Below are 27,726 nucleotides of genomic sequence, written 5' to 3'. Positions count from 1 at the left end.
TAGGGGTAAAATTTCTCCTGACCCAAAACGTTAGGGATATTTTTGCACCTTAATCCTTCTTTTTATATCAAAAACCCACAAAACCAAAACAGCGTCATTTCGAGGGAAACCAAAACGACGTCGTTTTGGGCTAAATTTTTTTTATTTTTTTTATTCGGGATGAAGGGGAAGCAAATGCCCCTTTGACCCCTACATCCGCCCCTGCCAATTTGTTACGTATTTTTATGCATGGGGCAAAAGAATGGAAAATTTTAATATTGGCATTCCCTCCCTTGAGCCAATGCGTCTTTGCCCATTGCTTCCAATAAACCTCTATAGACCCAAACACTTCGAAATAAGCCTTATGCTTCAACTTGAACTCCTATAATCATATGGGGTCACATTCCCTTCACTAAATCACATTTTATGGACAACAAATGATCCTTTAATTGCGCCAATAGTTATCCCCTCGATTTTACACTCTCAGGGCGTTTGGAATTCTATTGAGATAGGGATAAGGATAAAAATACGATAGCCGAAAATTATTATTCAATATTTGGTATGTGGGATAACGATATGGATAAACTAATATATTTTAACCTTATTTAAACTACATAACATTAATTTGAAGGATAAGATGAATTTTTCCATCATATTAAAATCGCAGGAGCTTATCTCACCTCCTTATACCACCTCCTTCTTGAATATAAGATATAGGAGCATGTCCAACATTACCAGTTTGAAGCCATTTTTTTAGCCCAAAGAATTTGGGTTATTTGAATCCAACATATCCCCCTTAACCTCTGCCACCTTTTTCTTCATTCGTTTAGAGTCATACACTATCACGAAAAATTATTGGAAACATCCGGTTTTTCATGTCAAATATGGAGGACCTTTCATACATATTTGTCACGTGTAACATGGATCCACGCGTATTATAATAGGTCCCACTATTTTAATTATTAAGCGGGTCACAATACATGTATCCAAATGTGAATTGGAGGTCCTCCAAGTGACATGAAAAACCCGATGCTTAATATAAGAACTACACTATCACACCCTCACTTTGATTCTTTCCTTCCTCGGTCCCATTAATTTTTGCCTACTACCACAAATTGGACCCCACGATCTTATTCACCCTTTAAGCAAACTACCCCACTATTAAGAGTTCTTATATTAAGTACCGAGTCTTCCACGTCACTTGGAAGACCCTCAATTCATATTTGGACAAGTGTATTGAGGTCCCACTTAATATTTAAAAGGGTAATTAATTTATTATTCCCTATATTTTGACAAAACACATTGTTTAGTCTCTGTACAGTAAAACCTCTATAAATGCATATCCTTGGGATTGGAAAAAAATATTCATTAAACGAGATTATTTATTTATTGATAAATGAATAAATTATTCATTTATCGATAAATTAATAAATTATTCATTTATCGATAAATATTCATTAGATATGTAATTATATTATTTAGGAAATATATTATTTGATTGATTTGTAATTATCACATTAGTATAATTACAAATCAATCAAATAATTGCAAGATTCGTTCAGAAGATGCTAATATTCCTGAACCAGAAGTTGGTCAATTAGATGAAGATGTCCAATGATTAAGTGATGTCATTTCTAATTTATGCTATAAAAATGTGATGGATGTCGAACATCTTTTGAACTATCCTAGCAAGAATGATGCAGTTATGGAATTGCTTATAGACGAAGAAATTATCCAGTCAATAATGAACAATGATGATAGAAATGATCTAGAACCAGATGATAGTTGTGTTGTCGCAAATGTATCGTCAAAAGAGGCCTTTCAAGCAATGGTCACCTTAAACAACTACTTGCTACAACATGAGCAAAATATACCAGAAGTTGTGTTTGCACTACAAAAAGTTAAGAATGATGTTCATTTTGGTTTAGGTGGAAAGAAAAAACAATCAACTATAGATGCATTTTTTCAGAAGAAATGACTTCTAGTTGATTGATTAAAAGGTTTTGGTATATATATATATTTTGTATGTAATTTAATAATTATTACTTTATATTTTCATTGGGCCCTTAAGGATTTAAATGTTTTTTTATTACTTAATGCATTTAGCGAGGTTATTACTTTAGTCCATTGGCCCAAGTCGGGACCGGAAGAATTTATTATATAATCGAGGTTATTACTTTATCGAATATTTATTTATCGAGGTTTAACTGTATTTTCAAAAACACATGGTAAAGTCCCTAACATTTTTCTCAGTGAACTGTTTAGTCATTCCGTCTGTTTGTTAGATTTTTTACCGTTTATGACTTCAGAAATGACTAAATTACCATTTATTATTTACCTTCAAACTTCAGAAGAGGAAATCCAATTTAGAAGAAGAAGCTATTTGTATGGAGAACAAGAAAAAGAACAGACCCAATGCTCACGAATTTGAACGATTAAGAAGAAAATCAAAAAGAATAACACTTAAAGTTGATTTTAGATGCATTAGAGTTTAAAGGAAAGGAAAAAAAAAACGCAAATCCAAATTGACTAACAGAATCTTCATGCGAGTCTAACAGCATGGACTAAACAGTTCACCGAGAAAAACGTTAGGGACTTTACCGTGTGTTTTTGAAAATACATGGACTAAACAGTGTGTTTTGTCAAAATATAGGGACTAATAAATTAATTAACCTATTTAAAATAGTATGTCCTCTTATAATATGCGTGAGTCCATATTACACATGGCAAAATATGTATGGGAGGTCCTCCATTTAACACGGGTCAGGTGCTCCTAATAATTTCTCCACTATTAGCAGTTATTTCCTTTTGAACTTTACTAACCCCAACTGTTAATTGATCAGTGCTAGTAACTGTCGCGCCACCACCTCCGATGATTCCTGCATCTGTCACTAGCCATCGAGCTCCTTTGTTCACCATCTTTCGGCCAAATTGAGCAAGCATACTTGCACTATATGGTCTCTCTATTTCATCATCAACAAACTCATATACTCTAGGGCATGAATATTCGGTGTGATCCAAGAGACCACAAATAAAATGGAAACACTTCGATATTTGAACTCTACCCAGAACCATTCATCGGCCGACCACTTCAGTTTCATCTTTTTTGGAAGTGGTTTCCTAACATCAAGAGAAACTCTATCACACATGAATTCCCTCCAAATGCCTTGGAAATTGTTAGGATCGGAAGCAATAATATTCCCCCATGCAATTTTCGATAACAGTAGTCACCCTTTCTAACATAAATCCATGAGGCAGATTGAAGACATATATCCACACATCAATATAAGACAGTGAAAAGGTGGCAATTTCGTATTTCGTGTCAAAATCGTGTTATCTCATATTTTTGTTCCATATGGTTTTATATGTTATAAATGCTAGAAAAATGATTTTCCTGTCAATCGTATCGTGTCAGTCGGGTTGGCTCTATAATCGTGTTTTCGTGTCAGAAATTGTCACCTCTACAAGAAGTTCATTCGAGGTTATTCCATGAACTATCAGAATTTTGTTACTAAAGGTCCACATACCATTCTCCTAGACTTGTCCACGGATCTGGATACCCATCCGATCCCTCCAAACTCGTGTCCCTTAGACCGGACTTGAATAATGAAAATTGATCGTAACTCCAGTCCGGTCCAAGCCCGCTAAAGCCCGCCTATTTTTTGGGCAGGCTTGGAATTGATAAAATAGCACGAGTCGGTCCAATTCGGCTCGCCTATTAATATTAATTATTAATTTATATATTAAGTATTTAATTTTAAATATAAATTTTATTTTTATAATTAAAAATTATATATATATATATATATATATATTTAGATGGGTTTATATGGATTGGACTTGGGATTTGATTTTTAAGCCGAGCCCATCTAAATTAATAATGGGTTGGACTGGGTTTGGACCGAGTATTTTTACATGAAAGTTCGGTAGATCCGACCCGGATCCAGTCCATCCCGACCCATAGATAGGTCTACATTCTCCTGGACACGTCAAGCATCAATCTCGTGGTCGAATTGGCAACACGCATGTAAACACCCTTCCCAAGCTTCCAAAGGGAAGCCAACATCTCACACATGACCTGGAATTCTACAAATTTGTTAGTAACAAATCCCCCCGCCAAGCACCAACGCAAATCCAACTATTCCCCATTCAAATCTCCTTCCTCTAAAGTCACACCTCTATTCTCCTTCTTCTTTAGACTTGAATGCGTATATACATATACCCGATTACTTAAATAAGTTATTGGAATTACGGAATGTTTGTTAGAAGGAATATAAGAGGTGGGATAGGGATAAAAAACACGAGATAAGTTATTCCGTGTTTGTTTGGAAGATAGAAGAGTGAGACGGATAAAAGATAAGCTTCTTATCCCTCAAATCCTATACCCAGGAGGGGGTGGTATAAGGAGGTGGGATAAGCTCCTGCGATTTTAATAGGATGGAAAAGTCCATATTATCCCTTAAATTAATGTTATGTAGTTTAAATAGAGTTAAAATAGTAAAATGTATTATTTTATCCCTATCCCTATCCCACGTACCAAACATTGAATAATAATTCTCGACTATCATATTTTTATCCATATCCAAACCATTTATCCTTATCCCTATCCCTATCCCAACCTTTATCCCTATCCCTATCCCAATAGAATACCAAACGCCCTGTTAGGGCTGTAAATTAATATAGCCGTTCATGAGTAGCTCGGTGATCGGCTTGATAAAAGCTCGGCTCGATTTATAAACGAGCCGCTCGTGAACACGATTTACTGGCTCGGTTCGTAAATGAGTCAAGCTTGAGCAGACCAAAGCTCGGCTCGAAAGCTCGCGAGCAGGCTCGATTAGAACATTTATGAACAAATTTTAGTTTTGTAGAAAATTAGATAGTTTTGTGTTAGTTGACAAATATCTAAACTTAATATTATTTCATTTGCTATTAGATGAGTTCGTTCACAAACATAATAAATGAGTAATAGACGAACTATTTATAAGTATCTTGTTTATTTATTCACGAACTTTGCTTGTGAGCTTGTTTATGTACACAATTAAAGAGTTATTTGCGAGCAAACTTCAAAAATATAATTAACAATTTACTCACAAACAATTCATGGTTAGATAATTTTCTTAATGAACCAAGTCCAAAAGAGGATTTTGGACTCGAAACAAGCTCGAAGCTCGGCTCAAGCTCGTTGAGCAAGCCAAAGCTCAGCTCAAGCTCGGCTCGGACTCAAGCTCGTTAATTTGATAGCGAGCCGAACTTGAACAGGCCAAAACTCGACTCGGCTCGGCTCAGTTACAGTCCTAATAGGAATATAAAACGAGAACACAAAACTTGCTAAAAGACAAGACAAACAAGCTTTTCAAAAGGACCGACTTTCCTTTTCATGTATTAAATGAGAAGAAAGAATGGATGTACGTCAAATTAATGAATTAGAAGATTAAAAAACAATAAATTGTTCATTTTAATCACAAAATTAATTGTATTCATGATACTTCAATTATTAAAAAATGGACAAAAACGCCATAAATTTTTAAATTCTTAACGAAAAAGTTGTCCCGTTTAATTTTTTTTGGTAAGAAGGGAAGAAAAAAACAAGCAAACAAAAACCTAATCCGGGATCAGTCTAGGAAGACTGACCCCAATCCTATCCTCAAGAAGAGAAGGTAACAGAAAAGAAGGAGGAACGGAAAGGGTAGAAACACCTAACATCCCTCCATGCCCAGCAGCTGCCAAGCGATCCGCCACGCAGTTTTGCTCCGTATAAATATGGGAGAAGGTAAGAGAATCGAAGGCAGGACGAAGCCTCAAGATGGCTTTAATGAGATTCTGACTCTTAAGACAAACAGTCTGTCTATCCGAAATCCTGTTGATAGCCTCCAAATTGTCAGACTCCACCAAAAGTCTTTTAACACCCATGCGAATGGATGATACATCATCAAAAAAAAAATTCCATGTACAAAATAAAAAAAAATGACGTAATACATATTTACATCCTTAAACTTGGCACATTTTGCCTATTGGTACCATAAACTTTTAAAATAACTTATCACACACCTATAGTTGGCTTAAAAAACCTATCACACCCTTATAGTTGGCTTTAAAAACCTATCACACACTTGTAGTTGGTTCACTCGGACCTCCTACACATAAAATCGTTGATCTATCATCTTTGACGTATGAGGTGACATGTGTGCTTTAGAAAAAAAGAAACGTGCGTGAGTTCGTTCTGTAAACCGCCTCATCTATCAAAGATGAAAATCAATGAATTTTGTAAGAAACGCTAGGCGCTAGTCGGGCGGACAGAGCTCTCAAGGATTAATCGAGGATTAGTCGGAATTAATCGGAGATTAATCGGATTTGTATTTTTGTATTTTTTATTTGTTAATCAACAAATTATTATATATATTCAATTAAAATATGTATTATACTATCTAAAAATAATAATCTAAATTCTTTAATATAGAAAAAAATATATATATTTGTAAGATACATCTTTAAAATTGTGCAAACATCAACATTTCAACAACAATATCATTGAAATAACTTAAAATTGAATTATAATAAACCAAAAAAATAAATTCACAATAAAAATGTTTTTTGTTCATTATTGTTTAGACGGTACTTAGGCGGTCTAGGCGGCATCGAGGCGGCCTAGGCGGAGGCAAGACAACTAAAAATCACCTAGGAGTTAATAAAACGCCTAGAGGGACTAATTGGAGAAAATCGCGGCGGATTCTCAATTTCGAGCGCCTAGGTGGTCCAGTCGGTCTTCGTTTCGAACAGTGTGTGCATGAGGTCCGAATGAATCAACTATAAGTGTGTGATAGGTTTTTAAAGCCAACTATAAGTGTGTGATAGGTTATTTTAAAAGTTCAGGGTGTCATTAAGCAAAACTTGTCAAGTTTAAAGGTGTAAATATACATTAAAACTAAAAAAATATATTCTTTTTACTTTTCATATGGCAAAATTTGTATGGAAAAAAATCATTAGTCACGTGGCAAGATTTTGATGACATCATCTATATGGTATTTCTGGCGAACATATTTATGTGTTTCCGAATAAAAAGCCCAGAAACTAAAGTTAAACGGCAATCACTTTCTCGTAATTAACCCTCCATTCATATGCAAAGCGATCTCTCAACTTAAGAAACATTCGCAATTCAAAGTTCTCTTAAAAGCAAACACTCAACTCTTATATTTATACAATGCACGTTAAGTATCAAAATGTATTATCGTGTCATAATTATATTATATGATCTATATATTTCATATGATTATATATAGTGTTAATTACATATAAATATCTTGTGGTTTGACCGATTTCCATATTAGTATTTGTAGTATTTTTCTTACAAACACAACTATGTGATTGTTGCTTTTGATTTTTTTTTATTTTTTTACTTTTCTATCTATCTCTCTCTCTCCTTCTATTCTTTTTCTTCTTCCATCTCCTCCTTTTTTCTCTTCTTCTTTCCTTTTTCTTCCCTTTTTTATTTTATTTTAATTCTGGAATTCCAAAATTCTGAAAATTCCAACTGGAAATTTTGGAAATCCAGAATGTCTGGAATTTCCAGATGTTGAAGAACGTCTAGAATTTCTAGATGTTCTTCACATCTAGAATTTTCAAGAAGAAGAAAAAAGAAGAGTAAAAAAAAGTCAAACGAAGAAGAAGAAAAGCAAAAAAGTCAAAGAAAAAGTTAAAAAAAGTCGCATCTTTTTTCTTCCGAAATTACCCCTCTCGTTTAATAGTGTTAGAGCAGTTGCCTTGATTTTGATAACGGCAACAACTGCAGAGTTGTATTTGAAAAAAAAAAATACCATACGTACCCATATACAAATCGGTCAAACCACACGGTACGTATATGTAAGTAACCTTTATATATATATAATGTGTTGTGTTTAAACGGATTGTTTCTGTAAATCATGTTACGGTGTATTGACGGAACTAAATGTCATATAAAAGAGAAAACACAAAAATGATGATAAAAATGGAATCTTGGTATGAAAATGGAATGTACATCACAATAAGTGAATGTCAAACCAACAAAGGTTAAGCATAATCTCCAACTGCCCCCCCCCCCCCCCCCCCCCCCCCCAAGAAATCAGCTTTAGTACAAAAATTCCCCCATTTCCCTCCAAATCAACTCTACATCTTCACAATTTCTTTTATTTCTATGCGAAATGACCCAAAAATGCTGATCTACAAACATATTCTGTCACATTTCGAGCCGAAATTCGCTCGTAAAATGGCCAAAAAAGGATGGATATCCGAATTAAAAAAAACAAGAAAATCGAAATTCCCCATCTTCCGCTTTTAACTTTTTAGCTATCTTTCCACCAACCAACTACAGAGCTTCTTTTTACCTGTTTATTACAGAATTTACAGCAACTTCTTCGTGAAATCTACATTAGCCCCGGAACAAGTGTAAGAAACGAGCATGGGTAAGTGGAGGACGAGTGTGAAAAGAGTTGTCGTATCATACCTATAATGTTACTTCTTGAAACAGTTACTCGAGAGGACTTTCTTCCCGTATGGACTGGTTCGAAGCATAGGAATATGGGGTCTTATCGCCTCTACCAATGCAGCATGAGGAACTCCCTACTCAACACATGAACAAAGTCACAAACATATCAGATGGAGCGGAACGGAACAGAACAGGATAAATTAATGATCTTTATGGCCTTTTTCTTCAACGCTTAATTTGTTGATAATAACCGTCTATTAACTTGAAACATGGCAACATTAAGCTAAGGCAAAAACGACGAGGACAACATCTATAGATCTCATATTGGTGCCCTGTCACATTGGACTTGTCACTAGATATGCCGCATTCTACCATCTCTAGTAGTTGCCCCCCTACTACTACTACTATGGGATGAGACCTCTTGGATGTAACGCTGGTGCTTCTATATGAATAACATCATCCGTGTATTGTTCACTCTTGTGTGTCTTATATGTTATCCATGCTTGTGTATGAATGTGATGGTTGCCTATATGATTGTATTGGGTGGCTTACTTCGGGGAAGACAAATAAGCGCCACACGGGTCCCAACGACTGGCCCCGTGACATTTGGTATCAGAGCCAGGTAACGGTACTCGGGAGAAACCATGACTATGGCAAATTCATACACAAGCATGGATAATATATAAGACACACAAGAGTGAATAATACACGGATGATGTTATTCATATATAAGCAACAGTGTTATATCCAAGAGGCCCCATCCCGTAGTAGTAGGGGGGCAACTACCAGAGATGTAGAATGCGGGCACACCTAGTGACAAGTCCAACATGACAGGTCACTCCCCCTATAGTGTTTCTTATACCAAGTCGAGGTTTACAGGCAACGACTATTACAATGTAAAGTCGCTCTCTCCCCATTTGATATTATGATTACAAGGATAGTCCCCCCTTACAATGAACAGATTAAACAAGTTAAAACGAAATATATTTGTAAAAGACGAATAATGAGGCTGAATAAAAGAAAATTTGTTAACCTTTGATTGATGTAACGCTGCTTGGATAACATAATTGCCGTAAGGATCTTGCATGACTTGATCCAAGTGAACGTTATTTATCAGCTCCCGAATAATGTGAGCACGCCATTCTTCGCTTGTGTATTTTAAGCACTTCTCTACCACATTACTGCTATACTTCTGCATAGACAAGTCCCCAAAGTTTCCCTCCAGCTGCTCAAGAATATCAGCTGCTGCCAAAGGAAGTCGAAGCTCAAAGATGAATTGCACGACGTAATTCCTGCAAAATTGAAATTTAGATTTCAAAGATCTAATAAAGGGCGGCCCGGTGAGGGTCCTACCACAAGAGTGTATTGGGGGCAAGCATTCCCCTACCAATTTTTGTGGCAAGAGGCCGCTCCTAAGACTCGAACAGGTCACACGACAACAACGTTTACCGGTGCACTATAATCTTATCAATAAATTACTCTATTCACACCATCTTCAGGACTAATGCAATCTTAATTCACCGTAAAGAATCAAGAACATTAATTTCTATAAACCGAGCTGGTGAGGCGCTCAACGGTAACCAGCCAATCAGAAATATGTATAGATCTGATTGCTTCATCCAGATTAAAGTGTATAGAATACGCCTTTTTGTCAAAAAGATTCGAGAATCATACACACAATAATAATAATAAAAAAAAAAGGACGGCCCGGTGCATTACGCGTCCCCGCTTAAGCGAGGGTCCGGGGAGGGGTCCCACCACAAGGGTGTACTGGGGGCAAGCCTTCCCCTGCCAATATTTTGACAAGAGGCCGCTCCTAAGACTCAAACCCGTGACCTCTCAGTCATACGACAACAACGTTTACCATTGCGCAAAGGCTCGCCCTCAATCATACACACAATACAGGGGAGAAAAAGTAGGACGGAGAGAACCTTATCAGTACGATTTTATCATTCACATTTTAAAACAGATCATGTCCCTAAAAGCAAATGGAATTTGCTATATGACTCTTTCCTCTCATTCATATCTTCCATGAAACAGCGAACGAATGAAAAAAAACGAAAAACAAGCAGCTTTTCATGTAGCGGGAACATCGAAGGAAAATAGTGAAAATATTAAAACAAAATGGAGAATTGGTACCCGAATGGATCTTGGCAAAGAATTAGAGCATTGGATGTGATCTCACTGATTAGACGCTGTCTTTGCTCTCCGTCAGAATGGCTGAGGCATTTTTGCAGTACACAACAGCCGTGTCGATCAGTGGCAAGTTCAACGCAGTTAGCAGTTGCAGCATCAAAAAGAAACTGCAAAAGAAACCAGATAACACGGTCAGTCATTCGTTTACTGAAGGCGAACAAAACCAATTGATAATTAAAACAGAAAAAGAATCATGCACATAGTTCTAATTTTTTTTATTTTGTCTAATGTATTGAAAGAAAGCATACCAACAACGTTTTCACGACCCAAAAATATGTTTCTTACCCCGCTGTATTCAGGTGATAAATACTGCAAGCAGCGCTGCGCAACATGGTTACCGTTCATATTCTTTATAAGAGTCACAATGCCAGGCTTCAGAGAGGAGACAACCATGGAAAATTGCTCTTGAGTCTTGAGGGTTTCAATTACCTTCTGAACAGCCCGAGTCCTGCGGTGACACAACACAAGTTAATACAGGAACGTGAAAAAGTTCGGATCTTGATTAGACATAGAGAGAGAGAGAGAGAGAAAGAGATCAAACCCGTGCATATCACATGAAATCCTAACAAGTTCCCCGGGTTTTCGTGTAGCTGCACAAAGTATTTGATTTCGCTGTTCCTCGTTGCAAACTTCGAGCAACTTCTGGACTAGATAATTCCCGAAAGGATCTGTCATCAGTTCCACGATATGATCAATGACTTCAAGAAAAATCTTCTCAACATCTTGTTGAGTGCCCTCAGAAAATTTTCTTTGCAAGAAGCGGCAACCGTGTTGGTCCTTTGCCATGAGATATACTCTGCCTGTTATCTCGTCTACCGAATTATATTTCTGAGGCTGAGGCCTAAGGTTCGAGCTTTTAAGATCGGTAATATCAGGGGGAAAATTCCATGAGCTCAAATGATCCAACTGAAAGCAACCTGCAACAGGAGAAGATAACGTATGGCGAAGATGAGCATTTGGCAGAACTTTCCCGTTCTGATTGAGATTGGAAAGTGAATCATTTCCCGGTACTGAAGCAAACTTCACAGCTTTCAGAGTGTTCTGTCCTTGTGATCGAGTGAGAATCTTTTCGGGAAACTGTTTACCGACTTTATCCATAACGTTGATGTTATTGTGTGATTGGTTGAGACCCTTTGTTACCGCATAATTATTCCAAAACTGGTCTTGATTAGATTGCTGAAGTTGATGAGATATCGGCACCTCCAAATAAGGTTGTCTCGCACTCCGATTCATCAGCTTTGCAGACAGATTTCCATTTGCTTGAATAGGATGCTGAGCTTCTAATCGTTGATTACGCAGTTGCTGCAGATATAAGTACTGCTGATGCCTATAAAACTGCTCCTCTTCGATATTCCTCCAGCTGATTCGGGGCTGGTTCAGTTGTTGAGAATGTAAGCAAGGAAGCACCGGTTGTACATCAGAAAAGTATTGCCGCTGATCAGACATTAACGGGAACTCCATGCCAGGAGGCACAGCCACATTGGACAGAAACTGAAAACCTTGCACACTGTGCGCCAACGGCAACGCAGCAGATAAATTTTCGATTGCCTGAGGCTGGCAATAACCAATAGACATCTGCTTTGCTTCTTGCGAATGAAGCTTTAACAATTTTGAACTCTCGTGGTTTACTTCCGTGATGTTACACTCATCAAATCCGCAACACATACCATTCTGGAGTTGGACAGATGGAGTACCGGTCATGTTCGGAACTAAATTACTCCTGCTGTTTCCGAGCTTGCAATCTAATGAAACAGAATGCGCTGACGAGGACTTAAAATTCGCTGACTTATAATTCGCTGAAGCACTTCCGTTATTGAAATTCAAATCTGCAAATGCAGATGTCAATGATTGATCATCAGGAAGATTCGTGTCCCCGGATTCAATCCCCCTGATCGGAGATCCTTGTGTTTTATTGATTAACCTCTTTCTTTCATCCAGATTCCCATTACTTTGGACTTTTTCGGTCATGGTACCTTTATAAAAATTCACAGAAATGGTAGGCATGCCGCCATTCAGAGACACACTTTTCAGTGCAGATTCCTCGGGATGTGGATTACCAGAAGTAGCATTCGGTATCTCGCCGAGAAGCTTCTCCAATTCATCGTAGTCATGTTCAGTCCTTCCGGGTTCCATTTTATACACTGTAAATATCTTCAGAATTCTTTTCTACCAAACAAACAAGGCATGTAGATCACAAAAGCCCTTCAATACCGAAATTTCCGAAATTATGATAGGATTAGAACAATCTATGTTGCATGGACACGGACACAGAAATGGAAATGGACACGGAAACTCAACAGGAAAGTTATTTCTAAAACATAACCTTCATAAAATAGCCTATGAACGAAAATGGACACGGACACGAAACTCATTCATCATATGATAGGATTATCAACTAACAATTTATGATTTCATCACAATTAACATCCAGCATTGTCAAATTTCCCCGATTTCCCCAATTTCTCGGAAGAACATTATAAAATGTCAAATTTTCAGATAACAAGCTCCACCGGAAAATGAAACAAAAACATATAACAAATCAGATAAGAACATGATCGGATTCTACACCGGGAATCAATTGACTTCAAAAACAGAGTCAACATGTCAGTTCAGGAGACATGATCATCATGATCAGTCCATTTTTTATGATCAGACCTTTTCCTCGATTTCTACGTCCAAACAACAAAAAAACACAGAAATTTTATTGCAGTAACAACGAGACCTTAAATTCAATCGAGTCATTCAAAAAAGCCAAACCCCAGGAAAATAGAAACACTCAATCATCAAAATTCCACATAAAAATCCAACTTTTACAACAAATATCAACACAACAAACAAAATTAACAGACCCCCAATTCAGAGACACACTTTTCTCGGGATGTGGATTACCAGAAGTAGCATTCGGTATCTCGCCCAGAAGCTTCTCCCATTCATCATAATCATGTTCAATTCTTCCAGGTTCCATTTTATACATTGTAACTATCTTCAGAATTCTTTTCTACCAAACAAACAAGGCATGTAGATCACGAAAACCCTTCAATACCGAAATTTTCGAAATCATCAGAAATGATCCATAAGCAAAAGAATGTAATCCTATGTTGCATGGAAACAGAAACTGGAAACGAAATGGATACCGAAAAACATTATTTCTAAGAAAAATTAGCTAGAAAATGGTAACGGAAACAAGTTTCCGTGCAACATAGATGTAATCAAAACTCGTTCATCATATGATAGGATTATCAACTAACAATTTATGATTTCAATACAATTAACATCCAGCATTGTCAAACTTCCCCAATTTCCCCAATCTGCTCTTAATTTCCCCAATTTTTGGGAGGAACATCATAAAATGTCAAATTTTCAGATAACAATCTATTAAAACAATCTCCACCCGCAAATGAAACAAAAACATATAACAAATCAAATAACAACATGATCAGATTCTACACCGGGAATCAATTGACTTCAAAAACAGAGTCCACGTGTCAGTTCAACAGACATGATCATCATGATCAGTCCATTTTTCAGGAGCGGCCTCTAGCCAAAAAAAAAAAAATTGGCAAGGGAAGGCTTGCCCCCAGTACACCTTTGTGGTGGGACCCCTCCCCAGACCCTCGCTTAGCGGGGACGCGTACTGCACCAGGCCGCGCTTTTTAGTTCAACAATGTAATCTACGTCATTAATCAAAACTCATTCAACATATGATAGGATTATCAACTAACAATTTATGATTTCATTACAATTAACATCCAGCATTGTCAAACTTCCCCAATTTCCCCAATCTGCTGTTAATTTCCCCAATTTCTGGGAAGAACATTATAAAATGTCAAATTTTCAGATAACAAGCTATCAAAAAACAATCTCCACAGGCAAATGAAACAAAAACATATAACAAATCAAATAACAACATGATCAGATTCTACACCGGGAATCAATTGACTTCAAAAACAGAGTCCACGTGTCACTTCAAGAGTCATGATCAGTCCATTTTACCATTTTTTCAAACACCTTTTCCTCGATTTCTACATCCTAACAACAAAAAAAAAATGTAATCCTACGTTGCATGGAAACGGAAACTGGAAATGGATACTGAGAAACGTTATTTCTAAGAAAAATTAACGAAAAAGTTTCCGTGCAACATAGATTTAATCAAAACTCATTCATCATATGATAGCATTATCAACTAACAACTTATGATTTCATCACAATCAACATCCAGCATTGTCAAATTTCCCCAATTTCCCCAATTTCTGGGAAGAACATTATAAAATGTCAAATTTTCAGATAACAAGCTATCAGAAAACAATCTCCACCAGCAGATGAAACAAAAACATATAACAGCATGATCAGATTATTCTACACCAGGAATCAATTGACTTCAAAAACAGAGTCCACGTGTCACTTCAAGAGTCATGATCATCATGATCAGTCCATTTTACCATTTTTCAAACACCTTTTCCTCGATTTCTACGTCCAAACAACAAAAAACCATTGCACTAACAACGAGACCTTAAATTCAATCGAGTCATTCAAAAAATCCAAACCCCAGGTAAATATCAACACTCGATCATCAAAATTCCACATAGAAATCAAACATTTACAACAAATATCAACACAACAAGCAAAATTAAGAAACCCCCAATTCAGAAAAAAACAATGTAGGAAGAAACAGATACAATAGACACTAAAACAGTGATTACATACCAGTAACAGAAGAAGAAGAAGAAGCCATAGCTGATAAACTGAAATTGAATTCCTTAAAAGGGAGGATCGGATTTTGAGAATAATTTAGAGAGAAATGCAAAGAGAGTGGCGAAGTGATGTTGTTGGTAAATAAGGTCAGGGAGAGAGGCGGCGTGAAGGAGAAGAAGGAGAAGAGGTTATTATCAAAGAAGGAGAAAGATGGAAAAAAAAATTCAGAGAGAGAACGAAAATTTGGGCATAAGATTGAATTCTAACTGAAAAAAATACTCTTTCTTCCTCTACTACTCTTGTTTGTTTGGTATCATTATCATATCATCTATATCACCATGGATGAATGAATGAATGTATATGTATATATCATATAGTATCATCCATGCATGGAATATGAATGGTCTTTTCTTTTTTCCTCTTTCTTTCTTTCTTTTACATTAGCTTTGTTTTGATTTTGGGTCATCACCTTTTTATTCTCCTCCTTGATTTATATTTTTTTATTATATAGTTTTTTCTGAGTAAATTACACCCATGGCCACTAAATTTTACTCAATTTGTATGAGTTAAATGTATTATTGGTCACCAAACTTAGGCTTAATACATCATTTGATCTCTAAACTTGTCCAAAAAGCTTGATTGGCCCCCTAAATCTTCAAAGTGTTTCGATAGTCCCCTGAACTTGCATAAGATGTTCAATTAGCCTCTTGAACTTGCGTAAAATGTAATCAATCGATCACTCAATCGTAAAAAAGTAAGTTAAATGCGAAAGATGTATTCCACGAGTCTTAAAAAAAGTAAAACGACCAAAATCGGAGTATACGATTCTAATATTAGAGAAGACAAGTTGTATAGTTGAGCAAGCAATAACTTCCTTTTTAATCTATTTTTTAATTATATAATAACATTCTAAGATGCGTGAAATATATCTTCCGTATTTAACTTACTTTTTTACGACCGAATGATCAATTGATTATATTTTACACAAGTTCAGGGAGCTAACTGAACATTTTATGCAAGTTCAGGGGGCTATCGAGACACTTTGAAAGTTCAGGGGGCCAATCAACCATTTTAGACAAGTTCAGGGGCAAATGATGTATTAAGCCTCAAGTCTAACTTTATACTTTCTAACATTATAACGATTATATTTCAATCAACGCTTCAAAATGATCATTAACTATATCAATATACAAATTTCGAAGAAGTAATGATATTCTAAACAACTTTAATTTTTGGCTTAATTCATCATTTGTCCTCTAAACTTGTCCAAAAAAACTTGATTGGCTTCCTAAACTATCAAAGTGTTTGATAGCCCCTCAACTTGCATAAAATATTCAGTTAGCCCCTTGAACTTGCATAAACTGTAATCAATTGATCACTTGGTCGCAAAAAAGTAAGTCAAATACGAAATATGTATTCCACGCATCTTAGAATGTTATTACATAATTCAAAAATAGATTAAAAAAGAAGTTATTGCTTCGTCAACTTTACAAATTGTCTTCTCTAATCTAAGAACTGTATACCCTGATTTCGGTCGTTTTACTTTTTTTAAGACTCGTGCAATGCATCTTCTACATTTAACTTACTTTTCTACGACCGAGTGATCAATTGATTACATTTTACGCAAGTTCAGTGGGCTAACTGAATATTTTATGTAAGTTGAGGGAACTATCGGGACACTTTGAAAATTCAGAAGGACAATCAAGCTTTTTGAACAAATTCAAAAGATAAATGATGTATTAAACATTTATACTTTCTAACATTATGAACATTATAGTTCAATCAACGATTCAAAATGTCCATTGACTATATCAATATAAAAATTCGAACAATTGATGATATTCTAAGAAATTTTAATTATTTAAACTTTTCGTTTTGAGCTTATTTAAGTGTTGTTTAGTTAGGAGTGAGAAAATAAATTTCTAGAGAGAGAAAGCTTAAGAAATTATGATTTTGGAAAATAGAAAATGTCGTTTTATGGTAAATATTGTTCTAAACAATTTTAATTCTTGAACATTTTCATTTTGAGGTCGTTAAAGGCTATTTTGAGACGTTAGCTAAAGTTTAATGGTTATAATGTTTGAAAATATAAAATTGGATGACTTTTATGTTATATTTTGAAATTTACTAGTCATGTCGTGAAAATGAGCATAGTTTAATACTCATAAGTGTAATTTACCTCTTTATTTCACTCTTAACACAATAGAAAAACTAATTGGCTCCTGAACTTTAAGGAAGTCCCGTTAGGAAGAAAATCCGGGCATCCTTTTTTATGTCTCTCGCACGGAAAATGATTCTCACTTAATTAAAATAAATAGTGTACGTACTAGGTGAACCTGAATAAAAAAAATGAGGTTTTTTTTATGAAAGGGACATCGGAGAGGTTAGAAAATTTGGGACAACAGATTAAAATATGATAATTATATTACGTGTCAAAACTTGAATGAAAGACATTTTGGGATAAGAAAATGGAAACGTCGAATTTTCTTTTGTTTCGTTACCCCTTAAATTTGCTTAAAAATTTCTCATTGTAAGCAAGTTTAATGAACTAATAAATCATTGTAACCGTTTCAGACCAATACATAAATTTAAGAAAGTTTAGGAAGTAATAAATTATTGGGTCAAGTACAAGTAGATGTCATGTGGTTACACATATTTATAGATTGGTACATGTGGTATTTTTTGTTACAAACACAACCATGTGGTTTGTAAAAATTTGCATTTTTTTTACTTTACCAAATTTGACCGATAACGACCTCAAAATGAAAATTTTCAAGAATTAAAGTTGTTTAGTATCATATTTACCATGTAACTATATTTTTAATTTTTCAAAATCATCATTTTTTGAATTTTCTCTCTCTAAACATTAATTTTTCCTCTCATAAAAAACATCTAAAAGACCTCAAACCTAAAAAGTTGAAGAATTAAAATTGTTTAAATATCATTTAACTCTTGAAAATTTTCATTTTGAGATCGTTGTCGCTCAAATTCTAACAACATGAACCCAACTGCAAATTTTGCAAACCACAGAATTGCGTTTGCAAAAAAAACACAAATCCGCGAAACTTATCCCTATTTTTTTTATTACATTTGCATAAAAGAATTCGAGTCTCGTACACAATTTTATGGATCTTTTTTTATGTTTTTCAGCGGTCAGTAGGTACTCAAGCCTCCATCTGCCTCTAATTTCAATGATAATCAAACACTTTATATCTCTGGTTTAGAGTAAAATATAAAAAAGATAGAAGGACCAAATTGGTTATTAGTAATTTAATAATTATTTTAATATTTTCAAATAAACTGAACTAACTTAACCTTTTGTTGTGCTTGGTTGTTGAGAAATGCCAAGGAAAGTGCTCTTTTTTTAGTTAACTAAGTAACCAAACTCAACTAAACACTATGCTTTTCTTTATTTCCTTAATTAATTATGACTTTTTTAGTTTTTTTTAAACAAGAAAATTACTTTTTTTTTAAATATATATAATAAAATGGCATGTGATGAAATAGATACAAATTATAATAATTATGGATAGGGTACAAAAATACCTTTATACGTTTACAATAAGGAGCAATTTTACCCCTGATGTATGTATAAAATGGTGTAATTTTATTTTTAATATTGGCAGCTAATAATAATTTTACTCTAATGTTCAAATTTGATTCAATTTCAGACATTATTATAAAACACAGATATTTTGTTTTTTATTTTATACCAATTATATATCAGTTTGTTTAAAAAAATCATATCTTTTGTGATTTAATAATAAAATTGAGAATTAATATTTAAAAATTCGATGAAATATTTTTGTCAAACTCATACAAAAGACAGTATATTTCTTATTTTATTTTTTTAACTTTTTCATATTTAATCATATGTTTATGAACTGTTACTACTGGGTGATAAAATGACTTACATGTGAAGTATAGATGATAATATTTACGATGGATAAGACATTGTGATAAATTATTTCTCAAATTGACAATATTAGGGGTAAAAAAACTCTTGGCTGCCAACATTAAGGGTAAACTTATACTATTTTAGACGTTAAAAATCAAATTGCTCCTGACTGTAAATGTTAGGGATATTTTTGCACTTTGTACATATAATAATTATGATGTTTGGTTACTAAAAATAACAAATTTCTTTTTTTTTTCTTGTTTATAAAAAAAAGGGTAAAGTTCAAATAAAAACTCATGTGGTTTTATTAATTTTCAGATAAAGGATTGTGGTTTACTTTTTGTCAAAACGATGACTGAGGTTTTCAACTTTAGCAAAATAAGGACTTTTTCGATTCATATTATTAAAATCACCCTTAACAACTTCAAAAATGACATATTTTAAGAATTACTAATATTCTAAGCAACTTTAATTCTTCAACTTTTTTATTTCGGGATTATTTAGATGATATTTGATAAAGAGAGAGAAAGTTTTCTAAGCAACTTTAATTCTTCCACAGAAAATATGACATTGAACAACTTTAATTTTTGAAAATTTTCATTTTCAGGTCGTTAAAGATAGTTTTAATAGCATTATTAAAAGTACGAAACCTCAGTCCTTGTTTTGACAAAAAATAAACCACAGTCCTTTATCTGAAAATTAGTGAAACCAAATAGGTTTTATTTTAACTTTCCCCTAAAAAATAACAAATTTCTAATGGAAAAATGTACTCCAAAACCATTATTTACTATAATGATCTCAGAAGATCACATTCTCATTATTATATATATATATAAAATTAACCCAGTATTTTTTACAGTATATTAATGTATTATTACTCAAATTTTTCGGTTCAAAATTTATAAATTTATTTTAATGTAGATATTTTACTGTGCAGTTAAATCTCTTGATATATCTTCTTCAAATTATATTTTCTTGTGTATATTTTTTCGGTTAAACATTTTCTTGTGTATATTGAATCTCAGAGTTGAGATAAGAGATCTACAACTCTTAACCTTTCAACCCAAATTATTTGGTTGTACAGTTTATTTAATTTTTACCAGCTAAAAGCAACGTTTGGTAAGTGTAAAATTGCTTTCCATAAAAACTCGGAAAACTGCTTGGTAAGTGTAAAATTGCTTTCCATAAAAACTCGGAAAACTGCTTTTTAGAAAAGCTATAATGATCTTGTGTGGCAAATAGTTGTTAGATGATTACATTAGCTGTTAGCTTATTATCTTTTTTATTAGCTGATTCTATAAACTTGTTTGGTAAACCTTAGTTGATTACTAATAGTTGTTCGTGTAAAAAGATAAATAAAGACATGGTAAAACCTCTATTTGGAATTAAAGGGTAGTAATTAAAAGTAAAAATGACATTCAAAAGAGATGGACTAATAAGTTAATTGAAAAAGCTCCTAAAACTAGTTTTTTCAAAACTAGTTTTTTTGAATCCAATAACATCTTTCAAACCTCTTTTCACTAAATATCATTATCAGAGGTTTGATTAGTCAAAACTTGTAAAATGGCTTAAACTTCTAATTTTACACCAAAAAGCTCTTCACCAAACACGACCAATTTGTAACTTTTTTGCGAAAGTAGTTTTCACAACTTATCTAGAAAAACTGATATTATTATTTGATTAGGTATATGAATCTGGCCCGTTAGGCCCAGTCTAACCTCGAAGGGTCTAATGGCTAACCCGAAAGGCCCATAAGCACAGGCCTATAAAGACACATCCAGACCCTCCTCAATGGTACGTTCTTGAACCCTAACACCTCGACTGTATTCTTTGTGCACCTTGCCTAGAACTACTAACTGTCTTAATCGTCGGAGTGTTTCCAGGGACCGATCCCCCCACAGGGACGCAACTCAAAGACCCAAGCTCACAAAGGACCATCGGAAAGCCATACGAGCCGACCTCGATCACTGTATAGTCTTACGCCTAATTATTTGGTGCAGTGATCATGGACTACAAGTGACCTCAGCACATCGGAAGAATGCAAACACCAACTGAGTCTACCCCGGCGAAGGAGCCTACGACCGGAGCAGCGAGCTCCATGACAAATGAACCCCGACCTGCGCCAGCGCTCTCCATCTCTCCCAGGAACCTAGCTCCCCTGTTGGAGGAAGTCGACCCAGCAGAAGAAGAAGCATACAACACCTCGTAGCTTCTCAGCGCGATACGCGGTTTCCAAACTACTCAAGTTGTTCACACGGCGGTCCAGATGAAGATCATCGAGCAGCAGAGAAGCCTGCAAGACGAGAACCCTAAAATCTGGCAGTACCTCAGACGTCGCGGAACCCCGACGAGCGGGCATGGCCACTAGAGAACCCACCGGCCTAATTACCTTTACGGAAGGCCTGCCAAGGATTTCCAGAATTTCACCAGCAAGAAAAGCAGTAAGCTTCGAGCCCCCGGCGGCCGCGAGTAGCGAGGATCTGCTGGAGCTGAAGATTCAACGTTTCCTTGATAAGCGGGCCCTCGGAGGAGTTATGGGGGGCAGTATCACATCCAGCAAAACTCTACTGGAGCAAAGAATTATTGAGACCAGGTTTTCGCGAGACTAGAAGGCGCCTCGCCTATCGTAATATACCGGAACCGAGGATCCCAATGACCACGTGGCTTCTTTTATGAGCACCATAAACCTCTACTCCAAGGATGAGGATATTATGTGCAAAGTTTTTCCCACAACCCTCTCGGGGAGCGCACAAGAATGGTACCGGGGCCTGGCACCCGAGTCTATCAACTCCTTCGATCTCCTGAAGGATCTTTTCCTCTCGAGATTCACCGCGGCCGTAAAAGTAAGAAAAATCAACTCCGACCTTAACGGTCTCAAGCAGCGATCGATGGAACCGCTACGCAACTTTCTCTCCAGATTTCATCACATGGCTTCCCAGGTCAAGGGCCTCAACCTGGAGGTCGCGCACGATGCCCTAGCTAAAGGGACCTCATGCGAACCCCTCAAGCAAAAGTGCTTCCGAAAGATGCCTTGATCTTTCGAGGAACTAATGACCATGGCTCAGACTTTCATGTAATACGACGACTACGACTGCCCACCAGGATATGAAGAATCAGAGAAAGACAAAGCCAGTGGAGATGCCAGGAAGGAGGAAAAGAGCAAGGCCTTATCGGAAGCCCGCGATGTGGTGCGAGGATGCAGGGATGATGCCCCCGTACTCCACCACCCGCGAGGGGTGCAGTCGCACAGGACATGAGAGGTGACAGGACATAGGGAAAGGAGGTCCACTACGCCACACAGCTCGACCCGAGGAAATATGGACACCAACTCTCACCTGTTGATAAAGGAAAATCCCGCGTCGAAAAAGAGTATTACAAATATCACAAGTCCTCCGATCACTCAACAGAGAAGTGTCACCAGCTACAAAAGGAGATCGACAGGATAACTGAACAAGGGGCACCCCCGAGCTTCTCTAGACAGTGAGAGCCCAGCCTGAGGCAGAGAGATTCCACCAGGTAAGACGATGCCAAAAGACCAAAATTTCAGGGTGAAATCCATATCATCAGCGAAGGGACCCCACACACGGCGAAACCTCAGGAGCATCTCGCAAAAGAAAGATGACGGGAGAAACCCTAATGCTTCAGCCTCCCCTCCGAACCGCCAATTTAGAGGCCCTCATAATCACGCTCAACATTGCGAATTTCAGCGTGTATAGAGTGTTGGTAGATACAGGGAGCTCGGTAAACCTGCTCATCTGGGCGGCTCTGAGCGCCATGAAGAACGTTGGCGATGCCCTACGGGCGGGCACCTTCCCATTGGTCGGACTATCCGACATCGAAGTACCAGTAAGAGGGATCATTTCACTCCCGGTGACCCTAGGCCAGGGTAGTAAAGAGCAGGAGTGCATAGCCGATTGGGTGGTGGTTGACATTCCTTTGGCCTACAACGCCATCATCAGACGACCCTTCCTAGCGACTGTAAAGGCCACCATCAACATCTGTGACCTCTGCCTCACCCTACCTTGCCAAGGCAGCCTCATCACAATACCCAGCGACAGAATGTTGGCCCGAAAGATCTAGTGGCAGGACATGCAACCCCGAGCAACAATGTATCTAGAGGATGACCTGATGGACATGAGGGGCTACAACCCCACGCCCATCGAGCAGGTTGGCGACTGCTCCCACGGCCATAAGCAAAATGTGAAGCTCGGAACACAGATGACAACCGACCTCACTGAGGCAGTAAGTATGGTGCTCACCCGGAATGCAGACGTGTTCGCTTGGCGCACCGAGGATATCACTGGTGTGTCTCCCGACCAGGCCACGCACAAGCTTAACATTGACCCCACCTTCGCATCGGTCAAGCAGAAGAAGAGGATGCAGGCGGTAGATAAGCAAATGGCTGTCAAGGCCGAGATATAAAAATTGTTAGCTGTAAAATTTATCTGCGAAGTACACTATCCAGACTGGCTTTCTAATGTCGTTCTTGTAAAGAAAGCCAACAGAAGTACCGAATGTACGCTGACTTTACCGATGTTAATAAAAGCGTGTCCCAAAGATTATTACCCTTTGCCTAATATCGATCAGTTGGTCGGCCAAACAGCTGGTCGCAAGATCCTATCACAATTTGACACCATCGCAGGTTTTCAGCAAATACCGATGGACCCTGCCGACACTGAAAAAACAGCTTTCATTATCCACGAGGATACTTACTGCTGTAATGGCATGCCTTTCAGCCTCAAAAACGCGGGAGTGACATACCAGCGGCTCGTTGATAAAATGTTCTCCCACCTCATAGGAAAAACAGTGCAAGTCTACATGGATGACATGATTGTTCTCAGCACAGATGAACGGGAACACCCGCAAGACTTAGAGGAAGTATTTACCATCTTTTAGAAGTTCAACTTGAAGTTAAACCCAGAAAAATGCTTTTTCGGCATCCGGTCAGGGAAGTTCCTCAGCTCACAGTTCGACATTCGCTTCGAGCCACGAACTACCATAAAGGCACATGTGCTCTCTGATTTTCTCTTAGATTTCAGTGGAAGCACGACCAAGGACGCGACACGCACTGACAATGCATCCTTAGCCGACCAATGGAGCATGAGCGTCGATGGCTCATACGGACCTGGCCGAGCCAGTGCCGGTGTCGCAATCCGAGTACCGAACAATCTTCACCTCCGATATGCTATTCGGCTCGATTTCCCATCCACCAACAACCAGGCCGAATATGAGGCACTAATAGTCGCACTGAAGCTGGCAAAGACCTTAGTAACATGACAACTCACCATCTACTCGGACTCTAAACTAGTGGTATGTGACGTGAATGGCCCTTACAAAGCCAAAGATCGTGTCATGATCTTGTACCTGACGTTGGCAAGAGCCTCATCCGAGACCTCACAGATAAAAAAATCGCTTTCACACTGATCCTAATCCCCCGAGAAGAGAACGAGGAAGCAGACGGCATTACCGCCCTAGTGGCAGGAGAACGATCCAGTGATGCAAACACACTGATCGAGGTAGCCTCTACTCCCGCAATTCAGCTCGAGTGTTCTCTTCATATCGACCAAACAGGCGTCGGGACCACCGGTTGGAGGAGCAATATTATCAAATTCCTTCAAGAGGGAACACTCCCCAAAGATAAGATGCAAGCCTCTCTCATCGTGCGAAGGTCCTGGAGGTATGCCTTGATCAACGAGGTGCTCTATCGGAAGGCTTCTTGCCAGCCTTGGCTAAAATGCATTTCGGAAGAAGAGGGGGACCACTGTCTGAAGGAGATACACCAGGGTGTCTATGGTTCCCACTAGGGGGCTCGATCCATTGCCAAAAAGGCCCGACTGCAAGGGTTATACTGCCAAACGATGGACTCCAACGCTGTCAAACTCGTGCACAGCTGCCAAGCCTGCCAAGCCCACGCCAACACTTACCACGCCCCCGGAGCACCTTTCAAGGGTATCATTATACCCTGGCCCTTCACCGTATGGAGCATCGACTTGCTCGGACCCTTTCCTATTGCCCCAACGCAGAAGCGTTTCGTGGTAGTGGCGGTCGATCATTTCACTAAGTGGGTCGATGCTAAAGCAATTGAGAAGATCACCACGGAAAATGTCATTTCTTTCATGAAAAATGCAATCATCTATCAGTTCCGGGTCCCCCACTCTTTCATAACCGACAATGGGAGGCAGTTCGACTGTAAGGAGTTCTATAATTTTTGTTCGGCCTGGAACATTAAAGGTTGTTTCACATCAGTAGCTCACCCGTAGAGTAACGGCCTCACCGAGGTTACGAATCGAACAATCCTTCGGAGGATCAAGTCCCGACTCTACGACAAGGTCCAAGATTGGCCCGATCATATCCCATCCGTGTTATGGTCATACCGAACCACACCCCATTCGGGGATGGGAAAAACACCCTTTTTCCTCACCTACGGGGCAGAAGCCATGGCTCCCGCGAAGGTGATACTACAGTCTCCACGGTGCGAAAGTTTCACCGAAATGAGCAATAACGAGGCTCTCTTTGATGCCGAAGACAGGCTCAAAGAAGAGCGTCTGAATGTGCTACTACACATTACTACTCACAAAGCAAGCCTTCTGATGAGTGTCGAATTCACCAAAAATAAAATACCTGCTCTTGGAATCCAAAAACTGTAGTAAATATGGGGTAGGGTCGAATCCTCAGAGACTGGTAGAATTATAACTTTTCAGAATTAACAATTAAAAGTAAAAGGGGGGTTTTTTTTTGTTTGTAGAATGAAATAAATAGAAAATAACAAATAATAATAAAATAGGAGAAAAATTAAATAGTTGAGAAATATATATGAGAAAGATTCCAGCTAGAGGTTAGATTTGAGTCTTGAATTGAACAATTGATCATCGATCATAGAAAATATAAATTTCAACCCTTCAAATAAATTAGCTATGGTTATTAAAAAGCATTAACAACCTATCTCTTCTTACCGATTGGACAATTAAGAAAAGCTCATTAATTTTCCCTAATCAATTAAACAGTTCCAAACAAGCTTCGAAATTTAATTTGATTGAAAACATTAAAGTATGAAAGAGATACCAATTCTACTCAATAATCACTAAAGCATGATTATTTAAAGCATATCAATTACATTCACAACATAGGTTAAAAGTTTGTCCACAATTAACTATGTTATTTGCTACTTGCATTGGATGAATTAAACGATTACGTATTTAAACATCTAATTAGCGAAACGATTACAAGTAAATAATCAAATCAAGGATTCAATTAAATCATGCAATACGAACAAGAACAGAATAGAAATTGATTACTTGAAATAGATGAAAAAGATTAAGTACAGAATGATCTCCCAATTGATTGTTCAAGACCTAAAAACCTCTAGCTAGAAATTGGAAATTAGTTCATATTGGAGGAAGAAGAAGCCATGGAAGAATGATGATACATGAAAAGCCTTTGATATTTTTCTTGTTCTCTCTGTGTGTGTCTGTCTCTATATGTGTGTCCTCCTCCCCAAATGTGGTTCTGACTGTCTCTTTTTATAGCTTTCACAATTGTGCCTCTTGGCTTTCAGGAGAGAGAAAACTGACTTTTATTAATTCCTCATAAAAATATTAAGAGAAACTCTCCTTTAGAATTAAACTCTAAAAGAAACTTCCTTCTAGAATTAAACTTTAAAAGAAACTCATCTTTAGGATTAAACTCTAATTAGGACTATTTAAGAAAATCCTAATAGAGTTAAAATCTCATAAATATTATATATGTTAAGAATCTCATAACATAAGTCATCAATTCTCCATTAAATACTTATTGATCCACAGGTATAGGTTAGGACAGATCATCATTTGAAACTCCTTTTCAGCACATGACTTGACAAGTTTCTTCAAATTCTCTTTAAGCTCCATAAAATCACCATTTTAACCATCAATTTTAAATGAGTCTAAAAAAATACCTACAAAACAGAAAACGAGGTAAACTTGCACCTAAACAATAAAACTTAAAACTAAACCCTAAGGAATTAAGATATAAAAATATGTATAAATACGGACCTATCACCTTCGTACAGTATCACGACAGACGGATGCGCCCTCGTAATTTCCAAGTGGGAGACCTAGCGCTCCGAGACGCCGTCGCTTCACAATCCCCTCTCGCTAAAGGCAAACACGACCAAGCATGTGAAGGCCCTTACAAAATTCACACAATTCTTCACAATGGGGCATACAAGATAGCCTCCCTAGACGGCACGCCATTCGACAACAGTTGGAATATCCAAACTTTGTGGAAACATTATCAATAATCCATGTAGTCAATGTAACAACCACATCTGAATAAAAGAATTACCACAATTACCTCCGCAATTCATTTCAGTGGTCACAAAGTTGTCAATTGAATCACAATCAATTAAAGCTCGTTTCTCATCATGCTCGAAATACCCGTTCAATGACCCCATGTCATTGTCAACAATGGAGTAGCAGAGCAACGCTCGACTTTCGAGCATAGAGCACTAATTCATAAAATCATG

At 37.1% G+C, this 27,726-nt stretch overlaps 1 protein-coding gene across 4 annotated transcripts; it reads right to left on the bottom strand.

Moving 5' to 3' along the window:
• Nucleotides 1-8,339: 8,339 nt before the first annotated feature.
• Nucleotides 8,340-15,764, bottom strand: LOC136233579 (pumilio homolog 12). 4 transcript variants are annotated; one of them, XM_066023308.1, is made up of 8 exons: nucleotides 15,338-15,764; nucleotides 13,523-13,667; nucleotides 11,175-12,799; nucleotides 10,919-11,081; nucleotides 10,577-10,740; nucleotides 9,471-9,729; nucleotides 8,456-8,571; nucleotides 8,340-8,375 (listed from the first exon to the last, which is right to left on the bottom strand). In XM_066023308.1, exons 2-7 carry the CDS (start codon nucleotides 13,574-13,576, stop codon nucleotides 8,464-8,466), a joined length of 2,373 nt encoding a protein of 790 aa, XP_065879380.1. In that variant the 5' UTR covers nucleotides 13,577-13,667; nucleotides 15,338-15,764; the 3' UTR covers nucleotides 8,340-8,375; nucleotides 8,456-8,463. The 4 variants fall into 4 exon arrangements, with proteins under 4 accessions (XP_065879380.1, XP_065879381.1, XP_065879383.1 ...); XM_066023309.1 differs by lacking the exon at nucleotides 13,523-13,667 and having other exon boundaries at nucleotides 11,175-12,835; nucleotides 15,338-15,763; XM_066023311.1 differs by lacking the exon at nucleotides 13,523-13,667 and having other exon boundaries at nucleotides 15,338-15,763.
• Between the last annotated feature and the right edge of the window lie 11,962 nt (nucleotides 15,765-27,726).

This window comes from Euphorbia lathyris, chromosome 6 (genome assembly GCF_963576675.1).
Source record: "Euphorbia lathyris chromosome 6, ddEupLath1.1, whole genome shotgun sequence".
Lineage (NCBI taxonomy): Eukaryota > Viridiplantae > Streptophyta > Magnoliopsida > Malpighiales > Euphorbiaceae > Euphorbia > Euphorbia lathyris.
This window is presented reverse-complemented; position numbering and strand designations above follow the sequence as displayed.